The sequence below is a fragment of the Lampris incognitus genome, chromosome 16 (genome assembly GCF_029633865.1).
Source record: "Lampris incognitus isolate fLamInc1 chromosome 16, fLamInc1.hap2, whole genome shotgun sequence".
In the NCBI taxonomy this organism is placed as follows: domain Eukaryota; kingdom Metazoa; phylum Chordata; class Actinopteri; order Lampriformes; family Lampridae; genus Lampris; species Lampris incognitus.
In genome coordinates this window covers 15,231,257-15,252,682 of record NC_079226.1, presented here as the reverse complement: position 1 = coordinate 15,252,682, position 21,426 = coordinate 15,231,257, and the positions used below count along the sequence as shown (strand labels likewise).

The window sequence follows — 21,426 nt, the reverse complement described above, 5'->3', positions numbered from 1 at the left end:
ACCTTCACCCAGAGAGGGCACAACTAAACACTAAAAGTTGGAGCATTATGGTTGAAATGAAAACCCATAGGTATATTGCTCTGAATGGCATATGTGAAATGGATGGAGACCACTGTATAAGGATCTTGTTCTCTGTACACCGAGGGTTTGAATTTATCCTGAATATTGACAAAATGTGAACTCTGCATGGCTGAAGGTCAGATTATGGGCTACGGCCCACTGAAAGCCAATATCAAAGGATTTACTAAAGATGAAAGTAACGGCTCTTGGCTGCACAAAATCAGACCATTGTGCAACTAAGTTCCAGATGTGACTGACATTAGTTCAAATGAGGGAGGGGGGGGAGAGAGAGAGAGAGAGAGAGAGAGAGAGAGAGAGAGAGAGAGAGAGAGAGAGAGAGAGAGAGAGAGAGAGAGAGAGAGAGAGAGAGAGAGAGAGAGAGAGAGAGAGAGAGAGATCTGAGTATTGTGTGAAATTGAGTGGCGGTAATTTTAGCTCGCAGTCACGGGCAAAAGAAAAGTGTGTGCTTTTGACCTCGGCTCAAACTCGCATAACCTTTGGCAGGCCATGCATAACACAGCATCAAAGCACTCCCTACCTAGGCACGCCATCACCCAGAGGCAACCCAGACTACTGTTACACTACCTAGACACAAACAAACCACTATGCACATGCGCGCACACACACACACACACACACACAAAAACAAATCCACACCCCAGAATAAAATCTGCAGAGCTGCGACCACAAATCATACAGTCCAGCTATGGTTCATGATTTTCCAATCTGGGTCTTTTAAAGTGGCTGAGCAGCTGCCTGTGACAGGGAGAGCCTAGTGGAAAGACTGAAGTAACTGGCACAGTAGCCAGCAGACGAGTGTGGCCAGGAGAACTGCTTAAGGGATGAACAAAAAAAGCACAAAGGTGGAACGTGTCTGTCAGACCGGCAACGTTTTATCAACGGAGAAATACTGAGAATTTTAAATGCAAAATGATCTTGGAGTGGTCAACGGCATCAATTAAATAAATGCAATGACTATTTTTCTGATATTGCGATGACTGTTACAGTAATAACGTCAGCGTGGGTAGAAAGAGCTATATTTTGAACTAGGAAATTTATAACTTGTGGCACTGGCGTCTACTTCTGTGGGAGACATTGGCACACATGCAAATCACAAGGTCAAGTAGCAACTAAGCACTACATGAATCTTTTATCAACCAGGACTTCATTAAAGTAGTAATTGAAAGCTACCTCCACACGCTGAGCCTCAGAAACTCTACTGCCCATTGTCAGATCAAACACAGAACCCTGGCGTACTAGAACTAGCACCTAGCTTTAACCAGCTATTCTGGTTGGTTAGTGGGGTTATATTTATTTCTTCCCCCACTCAGCAAGTCGGTTATAGGTGCTGAATGCATTGCTCTGTATCATGTGTACCACGTGAGAGAACTATGGGCGGAGAGACCAAGTATGAGAAAGGTATGCATACCACCCCCCTCCAGACACACACACACACACACACGCATACACACACACCAAAGACAGACAGAGACTATGTTGGATTACAGTGACTGGATGTGAAGTTGTGGTCCATACTTGGCTTGGCATTGATGACCACTCTCTCCCCTGAGTGGGCCGTTGGGTAGCGGCTGTTGTCGGCCATGTCCTCGCTGGATCCAAACTCCAGCACCTCCACCAGGCTCAGGGGAACGCTCCACTTCAGCAGAAACTTCTGGCCCAGAGGGGCACTGCTGCTGCCACTCCCGCTGCCATCCTGACTGCATCTGGATCCGGTGGAAAGACGCATGTTTGAGTGTACGTTATAGCCAAGGATCATACATGGATCATGTCACTTTGTGTAAAATGAATCCATCTTATGGAGGGGCAGAAAACCATGAATGTAGATAGGAAAGAAAATGGCCAATCAGCATCTGTGGCTAACAAGTTAGCAAAATAAAAACAAGTGGATATCATTCACGGAGAACATAAAACATTTTTCCCAGAAGCAGTGTTTGTTGACCAGCATGTTGTATATAGGACAAAATCTAGAAACCTCTACCCTTGTGGTAAAATTTCTGTACCACAGCAGGTCTAAACCTAATTCACTCACTCTCTGATGTGTGTGCGCACACGCACGCACGCGCACACACACACACACACTGTATGATGCCCACTGAGGTCATACACAGCAGTGAAACCCCTCTAGTTATACTGGGAAATCCATGTTGTACCAAACATTTAAATAAGCTGTTGTGAGGAGTTTTGTACTGATTATAAATCAGTTTCAATTCATTTTCGACGCCTCTGCATGACCAACATGACCAAATGAGACCACCAGCAAGAAGATCAGACTTTGCTTTAAAATGATTCGTAATGCTTGTCTCTGGGTCGAATCCCCTGCAAAATCTGATGGAGCTATTTACGGCGCACAGACCGGATACACAGCGGCTTTAAATAAAACTACACAATAAAAAGGGAACAGCAAAAAATAAAACTATAAACAACAAGCCTACAACATAATGTGCACTCGGTTACAGACTTCAGAAAATGTTGAGGGGCATGTACACTATTCTGCCTGTGTGGATGGGAGAGGGTCCAAATTTAGAAACAACTCAAGCACAGGCCCCGGTACACCATGTCTCACCGGATGTTGGGTGTGGCACACATGAGCACATCGTTGAGCAGGAAGAGGCGTCTCTCCTTGGTTTTGATGATCTCACCACGCTCGTTGTAGACCGTCTCTATCATGTCATCTGAGCGGATCAGGTGGCGGCTGCCGTTACTCAGGAGCTGTGGGGTTGTGGATGTGAAGTCAAAAGTCAGTAAGTACAAGCATCGACTCATGGACTGACTGAAATGCTACAATCCTGAAGACTTGAGTGCAAAAGAATTTCCTTTTATATACTTTCTTTTTTAAAATTCTTTTTTGGATTTCCCCCCCATTGTACCTGTCCAATTACCCCACTCTTCCGAGCCATCCCAGTCATTGCGCCACCCCCTCTGCTGATCCGGGGAGGGCTGCAGACTACCACATGTCTCCTCCGATACATGTGGAGTCACCAGCCGCTTATTTTCACCTGACAGTGAGGAGTTTCGCCAGGGGGACGTAGCGCGTGGGAGAATCACGCTATTCCCCCCCCACTTCCCCCTCCCCCTGAACAGGCGCCCTGACCGACCAGAGGAGGTGCTAGTGTAGCGACCAGGACACATACCCACATCCGGCTTCCCACCCGCAAACATAGCCAATTGTGTCTGTAGGGATGCCTGACCAAGCCGGAGGTAACACAGGGATTCGAACAGGCGAGCCCCGTGTTGGTTGGCAATGCAATAGCCCGCAACACCACCTGGACACCCCATAAACTTTTATATACTTTCTATTGTTGGCATATTTAAGACACGAGCTGGTCAACTAATATCCAAATTATGATTCCCTTTATGGTTGCTGTCTGGTAGTAGTTTATTTGGAAAAATGACACAGGATTATTCACATCTTCACCATAGCAACACATGCTCAAGAATTAAGGCATAGAGGTAAGCATAAGCTGAGAGCGTAAACGGGAAGTTCAGTCGGCAGGGTTAACAAGCAGATGTGGTAGGCTAAGTTGGTAGAAAACCTTTACCGACAGATACCACAACATCAACAGAACAAAACTCAGGTTCAGCTGTGTTTTTGTGTTTGATGATGAGGAAGGTATTGACGCAACAGTACCGGCAACTCAGTTTCATTTCAGATGGACTCGAGGATTTGAAATGGACAAACGATAAAACGATTACTAGTATCAAAATAGTTGTCGGCAAGTCAAGCTGAAGCAACAATGATCAGGATTGCAGCTTTAAGGGTTTAAAAGACAACTGTCCTGGCACGGTGTAACTGATTTTTTTAGTATGAGTAAAGACACCCTTTTAAAATTCCTTGTCCCTGAAGGCCATACTGTACACACTTACAGATACCACAGGGGCAGCTTTGACAGACAAATGGACAAATAATTACATCTTGGTGAATTCTGGTGTTCTGCACACATGTTCAGCTGGACTCTAAAAATATTCTGTTCAGTAAAGAGAATGCTTCGTACAAAATGTGAAGCCTTTCGCCTCAGATATCTCAAAAAGGATATGGGGAGAAATGTAAAAGAATCGGTTTTAGTGACTAAACAGCTACGAGCCTGCAATAAAAATGAGATGAAGGTAATGTGCATTACAAACGCAACAACTTTTCCTACACATAAACTGGAATAACAGATCATGTGGACATTTCAAATCGTAAGATATTTGATTTGATTGCAGTCCTGCAAGATATCTGTTCACATTACAGTACATGAATGTCCGTAGAGAGCGGCGGGCCGACCTTGTTGAGGTAGCGCTCATTCATGGCCTTGGCGATGTGACGGATCTCACAACGCTGGTCGGCCTCTCTCTTCTTCTCGTTGAGCTTCTCAGCCAGCGTCTCCAGCTCTGTCAGGGCCATCTGCAGGGGCAGGCGGTCCGCGTGGCCGACAGGTGTGTTCTTCAGCATGTCCTGGTTGGAAACGCAGTGTACAAAAACATCACACATGAGGTGACATTCACACTGTGCACTTGTTCCATATAGATGTACAGTTTGCAAGCAGGTCTAATTTATGAAATGTTTAGGTAGAGAAGCTCCAGTGCACCTGCTGCATATGCATTTTTCTTTTAGGTGCAATCATTTATCATTGTTTCATGCAGCTAAAAGAAAAAAAAGCACTCTGATTTCAATTTTATATGCAACAATCCATTGAAATAGTTAAAAAAGCATTACTTAGAATTTGTGGAATAGAAAAAAAATAGCGCTGTGCATATCCAAACCTGACGAGTACTGATTAAAATAAAGTTCAATCGAGATGAGAAATTATTCACACACAACATTGCAGCCATGACGATCTTGGTGTGTCTTCACCACAATGTTGCTAATAAACAAGGGAGCTTCAGTGTTAGTGTACGGAAAAAATTCTCATTTTGGTGAAAATACCATAAACTTTATACCCAGAACATTCTATGACTAGTGGGGAAAGAAGTAGAGAGATATAAAATAACCCTGTCGCCCTGATTAAGCTTCCATGTCCAATAAAAATGATGATAATAATAATAAATGTTATTTCTGCTGCGTCTTTCCAGAGCTTAAGGAGGAAAAGCCTAGTAGCTCATAGAAGCAAGATCAAGAAAGAACTAAAAATACATTTCCATCCTTCCATTTGGCCAGACTACCTCAAGAGACAGAGTGGAAAAAAAAACAGTACTTTCACTTATGTGCAGGTGTCCCCCCCTGCTGGTAGAAGTGTTAAAATGCAGCGCCTGTTAATCTTTGCAGTGTTGGTTTATGTGCTGTGAAGGGGTTAGCAGATCCGTGACCATCATACTTGGAGGAGCAGAATGAATTGTGGAAATCTCTGGATAGGTTTCATCATCAGACTGTAAAGAGTCACCCTGTCACTGCTGGTCTCCTGACGATGCTGTGGCGAGACAAGAGGGACCGACACCATGGTCAGTGACAAATACCATTGAGCAACTACAGTTGTCTAACACATCCCTATTAGAAAATAACATTAGACCTGCACCTGCACCCCACTCATAAATAACCTTAAACATATTTGATTCTTTAGAACGACAATGAAGCATAATATACATTTTTTTCACATTTTCATTTCATTTAATTTCAGTCCAGTTCGGTTCAATACTTTTTTTCCCCTCCCTTTTTCCCCCAATTATATCTGGCCAATTACCCCACTTTTACGAGCCGCCCCTGTTGCTGCTCCACCCCCTCTGCCGGTCCGGTGAGGGCTGCAGACTACCACATGCCTCCTCCCATACATGTGGAGTCGCCAGCCACTTCTTTTCACCTGACAGTGAGGAGTTTCGCCATGGGGACATAGCGTGTGAGAGGATCAAGCTATTCCCCTCAGTTCCCCCTACCCCCCGAACAGGCGCCCTGATCGACCAGAGGGGGCACTAGAGCAGCGACCAGGACACATACCCACATCCGGCTTCCCACCTGCAGACACAGCCAATTGTGCCTGTAGGGACGCCTGGCCAAGCCGGAGGTAACACGGGGATTCGAACTGGCGATCCCCGTGTTGGTAGGCAACGGAATAGACTGCCGTGCTACCTGGACGCCCCTCAGTTCAGTTCATTACTTCATTTTTTCTGTGTGAGAATTTTGGCACTGCCACAAATCAACATCACAGGCATAACACAGCCACGAGTGCATGTCAAGTCAACATCAAACAGTGTGCACATGATAGATCACCAACAGTGCTGTCAGCAAGTAATATTGGCAGGGGATTCAAATTAGAAATTATATGGTCAATGCCACAAAATTAGTACAACAGTCATGCGGAGAAACCATTGATGGAGATCTTTAAAATGTTAATACAGAGTACGTGGCGTTTTCGCTGACCTTGAGGAAATCCAGGAAACCGGGCTTGGCGGCGCAGGTCTTTCTCACCACCGCCATAGCTGTGCTGAAGTTGTTCACATACTCACAGTAGGCATCAAGCACCATGGACTTGGAGAACTGTCAACACACACACACACACACACACACACACACACCCATTCAAATTAAGACTGAGTGTAAAGTCATTCTAACTTAAGGAACAGGTGGTTTCCTGCTCCCAAAATAAGCCGTAAATCTGTCAATTCAGTACTTTTGGAAGTGGTTGAAAGAGGGGAGGGCAGTGGGCAGACGGCATGTGGGTCACACACGTATCTCCCTACGGCTCTGTTGTTGTGCCAGGAGTCACAACCTTGATGATCACACAATAACAAGCAGCGGAAAGTGAAGCTTCGGGGTGGGGCTGAGGGAGATCTGCTCTTTTGTTTGGAGACCTGTGTGTGAGTGTTACTATGAAGCCAGAGACAGAGAGGGGTGGAGTACATCCTATGAAAGAGCAGAGTGCAGCTTTCAGTATGTGTTAAGTGCAAAAGAAAGAAAGAAAGAAAGAAAGAAAGAGTGTCAGTGTCTGTAGCTATGTTTCCACTCAGTTGTCGAGAGAATTTTAACCAAACTTTTCTAAAGTATGCAAAAATGAAATTCGAATTAGTTGTGTTTCCATCATATTTGTTCAAGAGAAGTAGTTTTACGTCAATTGCCCATACTTCAACACCCACGACAAAGATGGACGAGTTAAGGTTATGAAAGAGTTGATCATGTGATTAAATTCTATCCGCATTTCCTTTTTAATTCAGCAAATGCGTTTCCATCGCCCATTTGGTGCATTAACTCTCTATCAGAACAAGTTAAAACCACCTCAATCGAGCGTAAAAGCTTTCTTGTGATATTTGGGTTGATTTTTTTTTCATTTGGGGTTTCCATTCAGCCTTATCCCATTTGAAATGTTGAATCTTGCATAAACTGGCTTGATGGGAACTCCACTTGTGCAGAGGGTGAGTGGGCAAGAGAAGGGAAAGTGATTGTGATAGTTAGGAAGGTAATCGCCACAACTCTAGAAACCTCTGAGGGGGAAAAGCGTCAATCTGGGGTTAATTTTTTTTTTTTTTTTAGTTTTCCCCTTTTCTCCTCAATTGTACTTGGCCAATTACCCTATTTTCTGAGCCGTCCCGGTCGCTGCTGCACTCCCTCTGCCGATCCGGGGAGGGATGAAGACTATAACATGCCTCTTCCGATACATGTGGAGTCGCCAGCCGCATCTTTTCACCTGACAGTGAGGAGTTTCACCAGGGGGACATAGCGTGTGGGAGGATCACAGCACTCCCCCCAGTTCCCCCTCCCCCCTGAACAGGCGGGCCGACTGACCAGAGGAGGTGCTAGTGTAGCGACCAGAACACATAACCACATCCAGCTTCCCACCCACAGACACGGCCAATTGTGTCTGCAGGGACACCTGACCAAACCGGAGGTAACACAAGGATTCGAACTGCCGATCCCCGTGTTGATAGGCAACGAAATAGACCGCAATGCTACCCAGCCGCCTCCAATCTGGGGTTAATTTTAACCATATCTAAAGTGGCCTATATAACCAAAGCAGACACACTCAAGTTTATCCATCGAGTTTTAAACTTTGAGCGCCGGCTCACCGATGCCACGAAGACGTCGCCGATCATCTCCAGGTTGTCCCACTCGGTCATGCGGCTGGCGAGGGCGATCTGAAAGAGGAAGTGGCACTGCAGGATCTCACGGACACGGTAGAAGATCATCTTCAGTTTCCGGTCACTCAGCAGCCTCGGCTCGATCTGGGACAGGGGCTTCTCGTATTGCTGAGAAAGGGGACAGGAAGCAGTGTATTGGTTACACTGGTGGTTTTGTTAGTGTGTATGAAATTGGAGCATTTGGGATTCCCTTACCTCCAATATCCTCTTCAGCGCATCAAGATAGTTCTTTTCACTTTCCAATATGGAGCCCAAAATGCATCTTCTCACCAGCTGTGGACGATGAGTGCAAACACTGAGGCAACAGTCTTTGTAATCACTGATGTGGTTTTGTGCTGATCAACAGATTCAAAACATTAGCAGGTTAACAAGTTGCAAGGCATGTTGGGTACCTGCTGCTGTGAAAGTCCATCTGGGGCCGGGCTAAGTACCGGCTCGACATTAAAACAGTCAACCTCTATGAAGAGCTCTGACTCCTCATCCTCAAAGCAGGCAGACTTCCTCTCTGTAAAATAAGTATGGGAGAGCAAATTAAGATAAATAAACAAACAAACAAACAAATCCTGTTGATAATCAAGGTAACATGTTGAGTGAATGTATAGCCAAAAAGACTGTCTTGTGTGACATTTATACCGTGACAAAAAGACTTGGTCTTGATGAATGAACGTCCCTTCTTCACTGCTGCTTTGGTCTTCTCAAGCCCGTCTTTGGTCCCGTCCTTCGCCGCCTTCACCAGCTTTTGCATCTTTGGGTGAAATATAAGGCATTCTTATCTCATACAGTACAAAAAAAAAGCTTTTTTTCCGTTTTTCATTGAAGAAATGTCTTTTGACGGCGAGGATTAGTATGCTTTGTCTAAGCCTCTGCCTAGGAAACTATCAGCTTGAACTATGGAGGGGAGGAGAGATGTTATGAGACACGGAGACGGATGGTGGATCATGTGAATACAGGACGACAGGAGAACAGGGTGGACCAGAGTGTGACACAGCAGCAGAGAGTAACACAATGACTTATGAACAGGATGGCTGATCTGCTCTTTTAAGGGGTAAATGTCCCTTTTTTTCTGCAGCCATTTTAAATCTTAAAACAGGGGTTCCCAAAAGTTTTCATGCCATGACCCACCCGTGGAAATGCTTTTAGGCCCAGGACCTGCCAAATATTTTTTTGAAGTAAATTAAGCAATGAATTCTCATTACCCATCAAAAAGCAAGATAATTAATAATCCTTTCTTTATTGTTTGTTCAATGCAGTATTCCCCGTTTTCAGTCTTCAGTCATGGCCTACTAAAGCTCAAATGAAACACACAACGCCCGTCAGCATTAAACATTATTTTAATGATGTTTTGGAATACGCTTAAATTGTGATATTTTGCATTGATTCAAAAAGTACGAAAGAACATGTTTTCTTCCCTTTCTTTTTTCATTTAAAGTGCCCTTGTGTAATTTTGATTAATTTATTAAGATCTGGAGTGTGTACACAATATATTTAGACCTATGGCGCTTCAATATACAACTTAATTTGCTTAATTCCACTGCTATTTGTTCCTGCACAGGGAATGACACTCTCTATGAGGTATGATAAAATTGAATGCAGGACTTTAGATGTTTTTTTTCTTCAGCGATGGCTTGTTGGTGGTAGGGGTTGCAGCAAACTACATGGGGTCCACTGCTGAAGAAAAAAAAAACACAACATCTAAAATCCCTCGTTCATATTTATCGTGCCTCGCGGCAAGCATTTCCTGATCATGTTTTGTAAACTAAATTAATAGAAAAATCCCACAAAGTCACTTTAGATTCTGAGAAAATGTGTTTTCTGTGGACATCCCATAACCCACCTGGCCTCCTGACCCATAGTTTGAAAACCACTGTTTTAAAATACTATTGCTATATGGCATGCTATTTTCAGTATAGTGACTGTAGATTACCGTCTACTTAACAGTCACTGAAACATTTAAAATCAACGAGTATTCACTATCTAATCTAATTGACTACAAAAGTTCTGTTCTACAAAAGTTCGTGTCTTAGTCTACGGCAGATTAAACTGACACTTTACAGAATATTTCGTTTTATGATTGAACTTTTTTTTTTAAATCAATTAGAAAAAGTTGCCACTGCGGACACGGAGGCAAGATAATTGTACATAAACCCGCCACCAGTAACAGCAATCACCAGCCATTCCCATCAGACAGGACAAAGGGACCAAGTCAGTGAGAGACACCCAGAGCAGAGTTAGCTAGGCCGAAAGTGAAGGGATGGGACTACTTTCTCTAGCGCAGGGAGACGAAGTGGGCGGCAGGCGGATTACCTTCTGCTCGTGTTTCTGTTTTAGCTGCTGCAGCTCTACTGTCCCCACCGTATTTGCCATAAGATCTTTCATCTTTTTCTCATAGTGTTCTTTCAAGCGTGTCAGATCTTGAGAGAGCTAAACAAGAAGCAAAGCAGGCGTTACCGGGTGTGGTCTTGCGCTGGCGCCAGAGAGCTAACCTACTCCCGTCTTCATGTCTGTCCTGCGTGACCCACCTCTCTATTCCCCCCCAGCACTAACTGAATTGAAGAATCACTAATTCTATTACTAACTGTCAACGCCCTCAGTGTGTTAAAGATGGACAACGTTTACATCTGTAAAGGCAAAAAAAAAGGGAAGCCAAGCGATTACAGAGTGCTGCAAGCTGGTTTTGTAACCCAAGCGAGTCCTCTGTGTCAGACCTGCAGAAGCAGAAGGGCTGTATAGTTTAAATCTGATGTAAAAAACGGCTGTAGATAATCAATACCTTGAGCCAAAGTGAAAATAAAGGAACAGAAGAGTTTGCTGAAGAACTAAAAAAAAATTTGCTGAAATTTGCTAAAGGTTCAAGTAGGAGAAGATATTCTTTAAAGACGTGTCTTACATTAGTGGTAATATGACCCATCGTTATCTTACCAAAGGAGAAAATATGTATGTTTTGATTTCATTTATGGCAAAAAGAGAACTACAAAACTATCTTCCTCTCATTTACAAATACTAGATACTAGCAGTATTTCGTCCGGTGTCAATCCCATTTTATTCAGCAACTATCCTGGCCCCGCTTTTAGTGTACAGTAATTCTGACGCTGCTGTTGGCTGTGCTGTTGGATGGGAGGATGTTTATTTTACATACATGGTTCTTCCTCTGGGGAGGTTTGCCTCTCATGAAGGCATGGGGTAGGCCGTTTTCAGGGCGGCCCTCCCCGTCGCTGGCCTCGTCATAGCTCTCAAACTCGCTGGAGCTCCAGCCGTTGTCCAGAGAGCTGCTGCAGCCGCCCTCCTCACCCAGCTCCACGTCATCGTAGATCATTTCATCTGGCTCTTCAGACAGATTGCAAGACAAAAAGGCTAACTTTAAACCCCTTTCCTCAGCGTAGCCTTATATGTGTAGTAGTCACCATGCATTTTGTGAGGCTATTTCATAATGAGCCACGTAAATGGCAGCAGATCAGAGCAAATCTTAAAACTTAGGAGATGGTAAAAATGGCTGAGATTAGTATGATAAGGCCTCACGCACCGAATTAATTCCACATTTCATTTGAGAGCACAACATGAGTGACAAATCCAAGAGACAAGCCAGCTTTAAATTTGCAGCTTTAAATGGGCAGACCCAGTTTGCTTACTTTTTCTGCAAGCATGAGTCACATAAAGAATTAAAGCAGCCTTGTTTTTGAAAAATCGGGAAACCAAAAGCAACATCGAGCATGCGGGCCGGGGAAAAAACAGTGGTTAGGAGGAACAAGAGGACTGTACTTGTAGGAGGAAAAATGGAAGACTAACCTGTGTTGGAGTCAGAGTTCTCCCTGGGCACGTCATCATAAATCACCTCGTCTGGGTCTGGATTAAAAAAAACGAGAACTCAGCATTCACGATGGCAAATAACTGACGTTTTACATCATGTGACCAAGATTTTTCACACAAAAAGACAGGATGCAAAGTAGTGGAGCTCTAAAAAGGAAGGAGCACACAAGGGCCTGGTTCCTCAAAAGGAGAGGGAAGGAAGTGGCTGGGAATTCACTCGAGTCAAAAAGAAAAGGAAAGGAAGTAACACTCCGACGTGACTTTTTGGTACTGGGGCTGTGGCAGATGGAGATGATAGGGTTATATCACTGGTGTGCTGGTAATGGAAATCAATCCTTACTTTCCATCCATGCAGTGTTGGCAGGATCTGACACCCATTTTGTCAAGGCATCCTCCTCTCTAATAGGCGGGTATTCTTCGCTGAACACACTGGGGAAAAAGCCCCCCCACCAAAAAAACAAAAAACAAAACATGACTATACACACAAATAACTTATTTTTCCATTGTTAGTTACATCTAATTTATTACTATCGGCAAAATTTTTTTCAGAGATTTAGACACATTTGACGCTTTCATGCTCTGTGCATGTTAATGCAGCAATACTTTCAGATATAAACTCAATGTAACAGCAGCAGTTGAGGCATTAGGTTGATTTTCAATATAAATTAGGAATAATAATAATAACCCTACTGTTCATAATAGGTCTTTGGATATACACTACCGTTCAAAAGTTTGGGATCACCCAAACAATTTTGTGTTTTCCATGAAAAGTCACACTTATTCACCACCATATGTTGTGAAATGAATAGAAAATAGAGTCAAGACATTGACAAGGTTAGAAATAATGATTTGTATTTGAAATAAGATTTTTTTTACATCAAACTTTGCTTTCGTCAAAGAATCCTCCATTTGCAGCAATTACAGCATTGCAGACCTTTGGCATTCTAGCTGTTAATTTGTTGAGGTAATCTGGAGAAATTGCACCCCACGCTTCCAGAAGCAGCTCCCACAAGTTGGATTGGTTGGATGGGCACTTCTTTGAGCAGATTGAGTTTCTGGAGCATCACATTTGTGGGGTCAATTAAACGCTCAAAATGGCCAGAAAAAGAGAACTTTCATCTGAAACTCGACAGTCTATTCTTGTTCTTAGAAATGAAGGCTATTCCATGCGAGAAATTGCTAAGAAATTGAAGATTTCCTACACCGGTGTGTACTACTCCCTTCAGAGGACAGCACAAACAGGCTCTAACAGGTACTATTTAATGAAGATGCCAGTTGGGGACCTGTGAGGCGTCTGTTTCTCAAACTAGAGACTCTAATGTACTTATCTTCTTGCTCAGTTGTGCAACGCGGCCTCCCACTTCTTTTTCTACTCTGGTTAGAGCCTGTTTGTGCTGTCCTCTGAAGGGAGTAGTACACACCGGTGTAGGAAATCTTCAATTTCTTAGCAATTTCTCGCATGGAATAGCCTTCATTTCTAAGAACAAGAATAGACTGTCGAGTTTCAGATGAAAGTTCTCTTTTTCTGGCCATTTTGAGCGTTTAATTGACCCCACAAATGTGATGCTCCAGAGACTCAATCTGCTCAAAGAAGTGCCCATCCAACCAATCCAACTTGTGGGAGCTGCTTCTGGAAGCGTGGGGTGCAATTTCTCCAGATTACCTCAACAAATTAACAGCTAGAATGCCAAAGGTCTGCAATGCTGTAATTGCTGCAAATGGAGGATTCTTTGACGAAAGCAAAGTTTGATGTAAAAAAAATCTTATTTCAAATACAAATCATTATTTCTAACCTTGTCAATGTCTTGACTCTATTTTCTATTCATTTCACAACATATGGTGGTGAATAAGTGTGACTTTTCATGGAAAACACAAAATTGTTTGGGTGATCCCAAACTTTTGAACGGTAGTGTACACTTAATGGAAATAAATGTTCTGTTATGCACTGTTGCATAGCTGAGCTTGAATTCACTACTGTAAAATGTCCAACACATATGAAAATGTTATGTCCGTAGTATTTGACGCACCTGTCAGCACAGATGTTGCTTGTCCCAACCACGGTAACTGAAGGGAGAAGGAAGAGGTAAGGGGGTTAATGCAGAGAGAAGACTGGTAATACTTCTAATCTACCACCAGGTGTCAGTGAACATGCCAATCAGACTTGGTAGGCTGGGTGTTTGTAAATGTGCCATTATAAATTTCACTTGACACGTGTACCCCGCATGAACTCTCCGCGAAGACAACCTGTAATTTTCCTTGAACCATGGACCCTGCATCAAAATGGCCTTGTATGTCGTATCATGGCCAAATATTTCTAGGATGAAACATGCTTGGTGGCCCAGTTGTTAGCACTGTTGCCTCACAGCAAGAAAGTTCTGCGTTTGAACCCCGGGCAGCCCCAGATCCTTTCTGTGTGGAGTTTGCATGCTCTCCCTGTGTCGGCATGGGTTGCCGCCTACTCCTGTCTGTGCCTCTGACCGAGACATGGCAAAAAGAACTGGAGTTGGTCCCCGGGCGCGGCGCGGCGGCTGCCCACTGCACCTAGCTCCACAGCTAGGATGGGTTAATGCAGAGGAGGAATTTCCCCGTGGAGATTAACATTTGCAGCCATCTGAAAAGTGCTTTGCACGTTGTGTGACATGTCTGTGACTTTCCAAAAGTCCATATTAAAACAGCTCAGCACTTTTTGACCTTGCTAAGATAATTAGAGTGTAATTTGGTCCTTGGTGTGCTAAGCCACAGACTTGGAAATGGCTACTGTAGGATTTCAGGGAAAACAGGAAAATCCTCACAGCCAACACAGAGCTTTTGGGTAAGGCTAAATTTAGCCCTTTCTTTTGTGGCAAAGCTTTAGGATGAAAAGGAATGCAGGAGAGAGGAAAGGAGAGAAAAAAAGGAGCTGAGAGAACATTCATGTGTCATTGCCTCACAGCTCAAGGTCTGTGTGTGTGTGTGTGTGTGTGTGTGTGTGTGTGTGTGTGTGTGTGTGTGTGTGTGTGCTTCTTATCAAATGAGAAGAAGCAAGACTTTCAACTAACAATTTGTTTCCCTGGGCATTTCTGACGATGGCAGCTTTATCACATGCTCAAATCAGATATACATACAACTTTACTGTGAATCTTCAAACCACCACAGCCTTTACTGTTTAAAGCATTTCTGGGATACCCACCATGTGTCGGGTGAGCTCTATTATCTTACCGTCCTCGTCCATGGAGAGGTGTCTGATGATAACTGGTGTGGTGTAGGCCGGTGTGATGAGGGGCACTCCGGAGGGGGTGGCATAGCCACAGGGTACGGGGACTGAGTAGCCTGAGGTGATGCCGCCAGGGCTGGCGGGAGTATCCTGGGCCTCCCCCTCACAGTCTTTGGGCTCAACTGGGGAGGAAGGGAAAGGGGCGGGCCCGCACTGCTGCTCCAGCTGCTCCGGCTGGAAGGGGGTGATGTCAATCACAGAGTAGGGGTTGACCTTGCCCTGGGAAATGGTCCTCGGGGTTGCCTGAGGAAGGGGAGGGTCACTACTGGCCACATCCTGGGCTTCACTTCCTGGTGAGAGATAAAAACAGATGCGGCTTCAAGATCCTCAGAAACAGTACGTGTTAGCAACATGACGTCACGATAATTATTAGCATTGCAATTGAATGAGGTGGCCAAAGAGGGGACGGTGTTACTTGTGGGAGGGTACACTGAAATTGTTGATAAAATGTGGAGTATAATGCAATCAAACAGATCATGAGATTGAATTTGGTAAATCAATATGAATGACTATTTGGGTATAACAGAATAAGAAACTTGTTTAAAATAATTGAGAAGTGAAAATATTGGGCTCAAGCCAATTTTTCAGTCTCTCGAGTCTTTCGGTATTTATGTTATGGTAGTTATGGTAGTTATGGTAGTTTCTGGCAAATCTGTGGTGCAGTAATAAAATATTGGGAAACAAGAAGAAGGCCTATAATTGTAAGGTATCTTGTAAGAACTTGGTAGGGTGGCAACAGGGGTAGCCAGGTCCTTATTGAGGGTGGTTGGAACTGATTCAGTGCAAAAACTCTATACTAAGCTGTGATGATTTTAATGTTGCAGCATTTCCCCTAAATTGTAACGTTGAAGCTCAACAAATGGATGCTGATTCCTACATCTCTGAATGTTTGGGGGTGAATTTTGAGCAGTTTGAAACTTGACTCCAGGAAGCATACACATGTTTTAGGCTTTTGTAACACACGAGGCTTAAAATATACGCATTGCGCTTTACAATTTCTTTGGATTATTGTAGTATTAATTTCTTATTGTAGATAAGAGAGGGTGGAGCCTTCAGAAATTGTAACATCGAATCGCAATATTCATAATATCGTGACATTTTATGAATCACAATACGTATCGAATGACTATTGTCATTTTAATACTGAATAATGAAATACCTGCTGATTCTCAGCACTAAATTTGATGACTTTGTGACTGATCATTTGTTGATGATTAAGAATGAAAGAAGATGTCCATTGACAAATGGTGGCAAGGTCTTCTATGAGGTTGAGTTATTACTCCTGCAGCGAGCTTGAAAGCTGTCCAACAGTTAGTAGTCAGAGTCAGACTGTCTGTTTTACAGTGGGTCGTGAAAATGCCTCTGCCTCCACTTTAAATCTCAGCTCGTGGGGTTCGCTTCTCCTGACTCCTCCCATCTGCTGTTGTCTCAAGCACACTGTTTACCAGAACCACACACACACACACACACACACACACACTCTTATACTTCTATCCCTGTGTGGACCCCTTCGTTGATTATATTAATTCCCTAGCTATTAACCCTAACCTTAGCCATCAGAACAACATGCCTAACCTTAATCCTTACCCAAATGTTAACCTAATCCTAACCTGGACTCGAAACCTCAATCCTAACCCTGAAATAGACCCTTAAAGAAGTTGGGACCGGCCAAAATGTCTTCACTTTGCAAAAATGTCCTCACTCTTAAAAACCCAAATTGGTCCTCACAAAGACAGAAGTATAAACACACACACACACACACACACCGCACTTTTAGTAAAAGCCCATGCTTTAGAAAGTGGGGAAACAGGAAGTGGCGTGGGCAAACAGCTGACATGAGGAGCTTTAGCCTTGTAGTTGAGGGGCTAAAGTTTGGTTTGTCATTTTGTGTGGTAAAACATGTGTCTTCTGACAGGCCAGGTCTTGTTTAGACAGTGACTTAAAATATGAGCACACGCCAATAATGCCGTGAGCGACTCCGTACAGGAATCAAGTTAACAGCACCACGCTCTCGTTGACTTCGCTTGAGTCTGACCTTTGCCCTCTGACCTCCTGCCAGTGTTGACAGGGAAGGGGAGGCGCTGGAGTTAGTGTGGTATGTGTGGGAGAAACCGTGTTGCAGCAAAAGAAAGGCTGAAAAGCGAGGAGAAGGCAGAAGAAAGATAGTTAGAAAGCACAACGGGGAAGAGATTGTAAGCGTTCCGGACTCATTAACTTCCACACTTACTGTACATGGAGTTGTGTTTTTCATCGTGTTGTTTTTTAGGGCGTTTGTTTTTCAAGCGTTTGAAACAAATCACAAGGAAAGAAAATGCAATAGTGAAAAAATACACCCTTTTCTGAACCTTTACTGATGTTGGGAAACTTGAGGGTGGTAAATTTTTGTAAACCTGAATTTGAGGACATAACACTTTGATACACTGCAAGAACAAAGTGGGGTTTGTGCGCGCTTATATAATGTGCACTTGTTCAAACTGCATAACTGCCTATTCGCTACATTACAGTAACCCAATGAAGTAAATCTATTACTGGCTTTACTCTTGAACATCATCTCTCACACCAAATGTCCAATGAAGTGGCATTTAGAGTATTTTTCTATTCGTTATTTTATTTATTTATTTGTTATTGTTTATTTAGTATTTAGTATATTATTAATTTGGTGCAATGGTTAGCGTGATTGCCTCACAGCAAGAACCTGAGTTCGAGCCCCGGGGTAGTCCAACCTTGGGGGGGGGTCGTCCCGGGTCATCCTCTGTGTGGAGTTTGCTTGTTTTCCCTGTGTCTGCGTGGGTTTCCTCCGGGTGCTCTGGTTTCCTCCCACAGTCCAAAAACATGTAGGTCAGGTGAATCGGCTGTACTAAATTGTCCCTAGGTGTGAATGTACGTGTTTGTTTCGGCCCTGTGATGGAGCGGTTTGGATTATGGATGGATGGATGGTTATCCATTTATTATTTCTTTATTACGTATTTAGTTTATTTTTCTGCAATTTGACATATATCTGAATTACTCTTAATAGTCAGGTGGTATTTTGTGAGGAGCGGGAGTTTGATTTGATTGACAGCCAATAACGGCCAAGCATCTTTAGAAGAATGTGAATGTACTATTGGCTAGTTTTAATTTGGTGCACGGTAAAATCCAGAGTGTTAATTTAACTTCCTGAGTGTTAATTTAACTCAGAGAGTGTACAAATGGATCCTTTCGGGTCCATTTGTACACTCTCAGAGTTAAATTAACACTCAGTTTTTTACTGTGTGCTAGAAACTCTCTCGTCTTTTCTCAGTCATACTAACATTTACTGGATGTTTTTGCTAGCGCACGCCAGTAAGTGCAGGATAGCGTGGAGTGTATGTAGAAGTGTGTGCAGAAAGTTGTTGGATCTTGCTTCAAGGAGGGTGAATGGCTGAAAATAAACAGAGCCCAGCCTGCAAGTGTCACAACACTGAGTGACACTCCCCCCAAGTATCTAGTGTCAGAAAATACACGAGTAACACACCTGAGGTGAGGGAACTGGATTTGCATTAGACAAAATCTATCTATATGACAACAGGAGACCGTAGAGAAAATAAAAAGGAAAATAATGCTGTCTAAGAAGGCCACATAAATAGACTGCATGTGGGGTCGTGTTACTACAATTTCAGCCGCTAGCATTCCTCAGAAAATAACAGTCAGGTACATCTGGAGCAAAACTGAATCCTTTTGAAACACATGATCCTATATAACATATTGAAGGGAGACCCACCCAACAAAGCAGGGAAAGGTGAGAAGAGTGAGAGGCAAAGCCCTAGGGCCAAAAATCAATATTCAGTAGTTTTTTGGCCACAAACGTGTCTTACCGGTGTCACCCTCAGGAGGAGGAGGAGGTGGTAAGGGGAAATCTGTGTCCTTGGCAGCAGGTGCTGCCTCTCCTTCTCCACTTGTACCACCTGTTGTGGAGGTCGTTTCCATGGCAACTGTTGTGTCTGCGGATGACGCGGCACTGTCAACTGTGAGGGGGGTCGCTGGGGGGTCCAGTTTGGGGGGCTGACCCGCTGGGGGGTAGGTCACAGGGTTGACCTGGGCATGAGTCCCGTCGTTGGGGGCTAGAGGAGCCGGCAGGGTCGGGGGAGGGCGGTCAGCCTCGGGGATCTCATCGCCGCTGTCGTCGAAGTCAAAGGCCTCCCCCTCGTCTTCATCGGCAAACGGGACCTCACCTGCCAATACTGAACACAGAAAGAATTCGAATTTTTTGAATGTTTACTCAGGGACACATATTCATGTTTTAACCTTTTGTAACACATGGATCTTAAAAGTTGTCATATTTTACTGGTGATGATTTGGGATGGAGCCTTAAAGAAAACAAAACATTGAACAAAATATTGGTAATATTGTGATGGTGGAAAAATTGCAGCATGTATCGAATCAGCACTCAAATTATGCAATACTGAATCGGGAGGTCCTTGCCAATTCCCAGCCCCGAGACAGTGTGAGGGATTAGGGAGAGACCGGGAAAAAGTGCTCGATGTAGAGATGTAAAAGTGTGCATTTAAAACTGCTGCCGGCCTCCACAAACGGAGACTGAATACACAAGAGAAGGACCTTGAAAGACAGAAATCCAAAATGGCAGCAGCCGCAAAATATGAATTCATGTTTTCAGAATAGTGGCTTTTCCTTTCTATTTTAAACTGCAGGGTAGAGTGAGGTAGACATTAGCCTGGATTACCAGTTTGATTCCAGTTTATCACCACATGATGTTCCTGGCCTGGTTTTACAGACACGCCATGGGTGGTAGCGGCAGACTTGTAATTAAGGGTGGGGTCTACAACTGCAGTAATGTCGTTTTCTATCCTACTTTCACATCAAGGCTTAGCACCGAAACCGGGGGGAGAGGGGAGATCTAAACTCTCTAGTTAGTGTTCAAAGATAACAGGTTCACATTAGAGCGCTCACTTGGATACAGACAGGAAGGGAACATAGGAAAAAAAAATGTCTTTCCAGTTTCCACACTACAAATTAGGCCAGCAGGAAACAGGGCTGTCACTCCCTCCAGTGACCAGGAATACTGTCTCACATCCCCCTTTATTTTCCAGCACAGCTGTAGGAAATGAATGGACTATTGGCTAAACTGAATCCAGTTCAATGGAGAGAGAGAGCGAGGGAGAGACAGCGAGAGAGAGAGGAAGCGAGAGACGGGGAGAGGGAGCGAGAGAGGCAGAGAGAGAGAGAGAGAGACAGAGAGGAAGCGAGAGACAGGGAGAGGGAGCGAGAGAGGTAGAGAGAGAGAGAGAGAGAGGGAGCAAGAGAGAAAGGAATGCACAGACACGTCATGATGTGTTGATGATCAGGATGTGCTGATGTTATTGTGAGCTTTAGTCACTGGTGAAAACAAACAACACAACAGCTGAGCAGAATGAAAGAGCTATCGGCAAACTGTTATGTAAAATGTCCGTTAATCATTCAAGCAGAGTTCACGGAGGGATAAGCTCAACCAGAACCCAATTCCTTGAATGAAGGAAATGCTCTCCATTCAAGCCATTCCACCTTGCACTTCTTTCCTGCGCCGTTATTGGATTTCCTATTGAATCCAGGCTGGTAAGAGGACAGTCCCCCCTACGTGAGGATGATATTCAGTCTCTGTGAGGCTTTCCTTCTGGGAAAACTTATGCTTTTAAGCATTCTATGGATTCCTCACACAGGAAGCTTCGCGTCTGTGGTCAAAACTCGATTGTGCTAGCTTACAGGCTGAACCTTCACTCTCATATCCTGACAGGTTTCCCAAAGAAAACACAAACCATCAGGTTTGCTTTGCGCTCTGCTCTTTGACTAATAGGTTAATGAGGGACCCCAGACTCCACGCCGAAATAGCTCAGTTGGGAGAGCGTTAGACTGAAGATCTAAAGGTCCCTGGTTCGATCCCGGGTTTCGGCATTTTGACCCCACTGAGGAAATCCTTTGCCAAAGGTCACATTCCACTTAAACCATAACAAATCATAAAATAGCAGCGCTGCAATGATTAGTCCATTGATCAATTCATTAATCGATCACAATTTTGGTAGTCGATTAATTGTTTGACTCATTCATCAGTTATAAACACTAAACAGTTTCTGGTTTCAGCTTCATAAATGTGAAGATTTGCTTGCCTCCCTCTGATTTATACCATTAAGAAATTAATAATTGAGTTTTATTTGTTTTTTGGCTGTTTGTTAGACGACATCAGCAAAAAATGTACGATGGCCGTTCATCGGTATTTTTAACTTTTAACAGAATAA

The 21,426-nt window shown here is 43.8% G+C and overlaps 1 protein-coding gene and 1 non-coding gene across 3 annotated transcripts in view; one reads left to right on the top strand and one right to left on the bottom strand.

Annotated features, from left to right (window-relative positions):
• Positions 1-21,426, bottom strand: part of arhgef10 (Rho guanine nucleotide exchange factor (GEF) 10) — a 117,745-nt gene that overhangs the window by 51,375 nt on the left and 44,944 nt on the right. The window contains exons 3-18 of one of the 2 annotated variants that reach the window (XM_056295277.1): positions 19,015-19,380; positions 15,127-15,471; positions 13,956-13,992; positions 12,269-12,357; positions 11,908-11,964; positions 11,261-11,448; positions 10,429-10,545; positions 8,758-8,869; positions 8,517-8,629; positions 8,320-8,397; positions 8,053-8,232; positions 6,413-6,529; positions 5,376-5,468; positions 4,346-4,516; positions 2,645-2,790; positions 1,597-1,784 (exon numbers count right to left, since the gene is read on the bottom strand). In XM_056295277.1, the coding sequence (XP_056151252.1) occupies positions 1,597-1,784; positions 2,645-2,790; positions 4,346-4,516; positions 5,376-5,468; positions 6,413-6,529; positions 8,053-8,232; positions 8,320-8,397; positions 8,517-8,629; positions 8,758-8,869; positions 10,429-10,545; positions 11,261-11,448; positions 11,908-11,964; positions 12,269-12,357; positions 13,956-13,992; positions 15,127-15,471; positions 19,015-19,380 (2,397 nt within the window). The remainder of the gene's footprint in view (positions 1-1,596; positions 1,785-2,644; positions 2,791-4,345; positions 4,517-5,375; positions 5,469-6,412; positions 6,530-8,052; positions 8,233-8,319; positions 8,398-8,516; positions 8,630-8,757; positions 8,870-10,428; positions 10,546-11,260; positions 11,449-11,907; positions 11,965-12,268; positions 12,358-13,955; positions 13,993-15,126; positions 15,472-19,014; positions 19,381-21,426) is intronic. The other variant, XM_056295278.1, reaches the window with a different exon arrangement.
• Positions 21,013-21,085, top strand: trnaf-gaa (transfer RNA phenylalanine (anticodon GAA)). Its single transcript has one exon. It is a non-coding gene; the product is annotated as a tRNA-Phe (tRNA).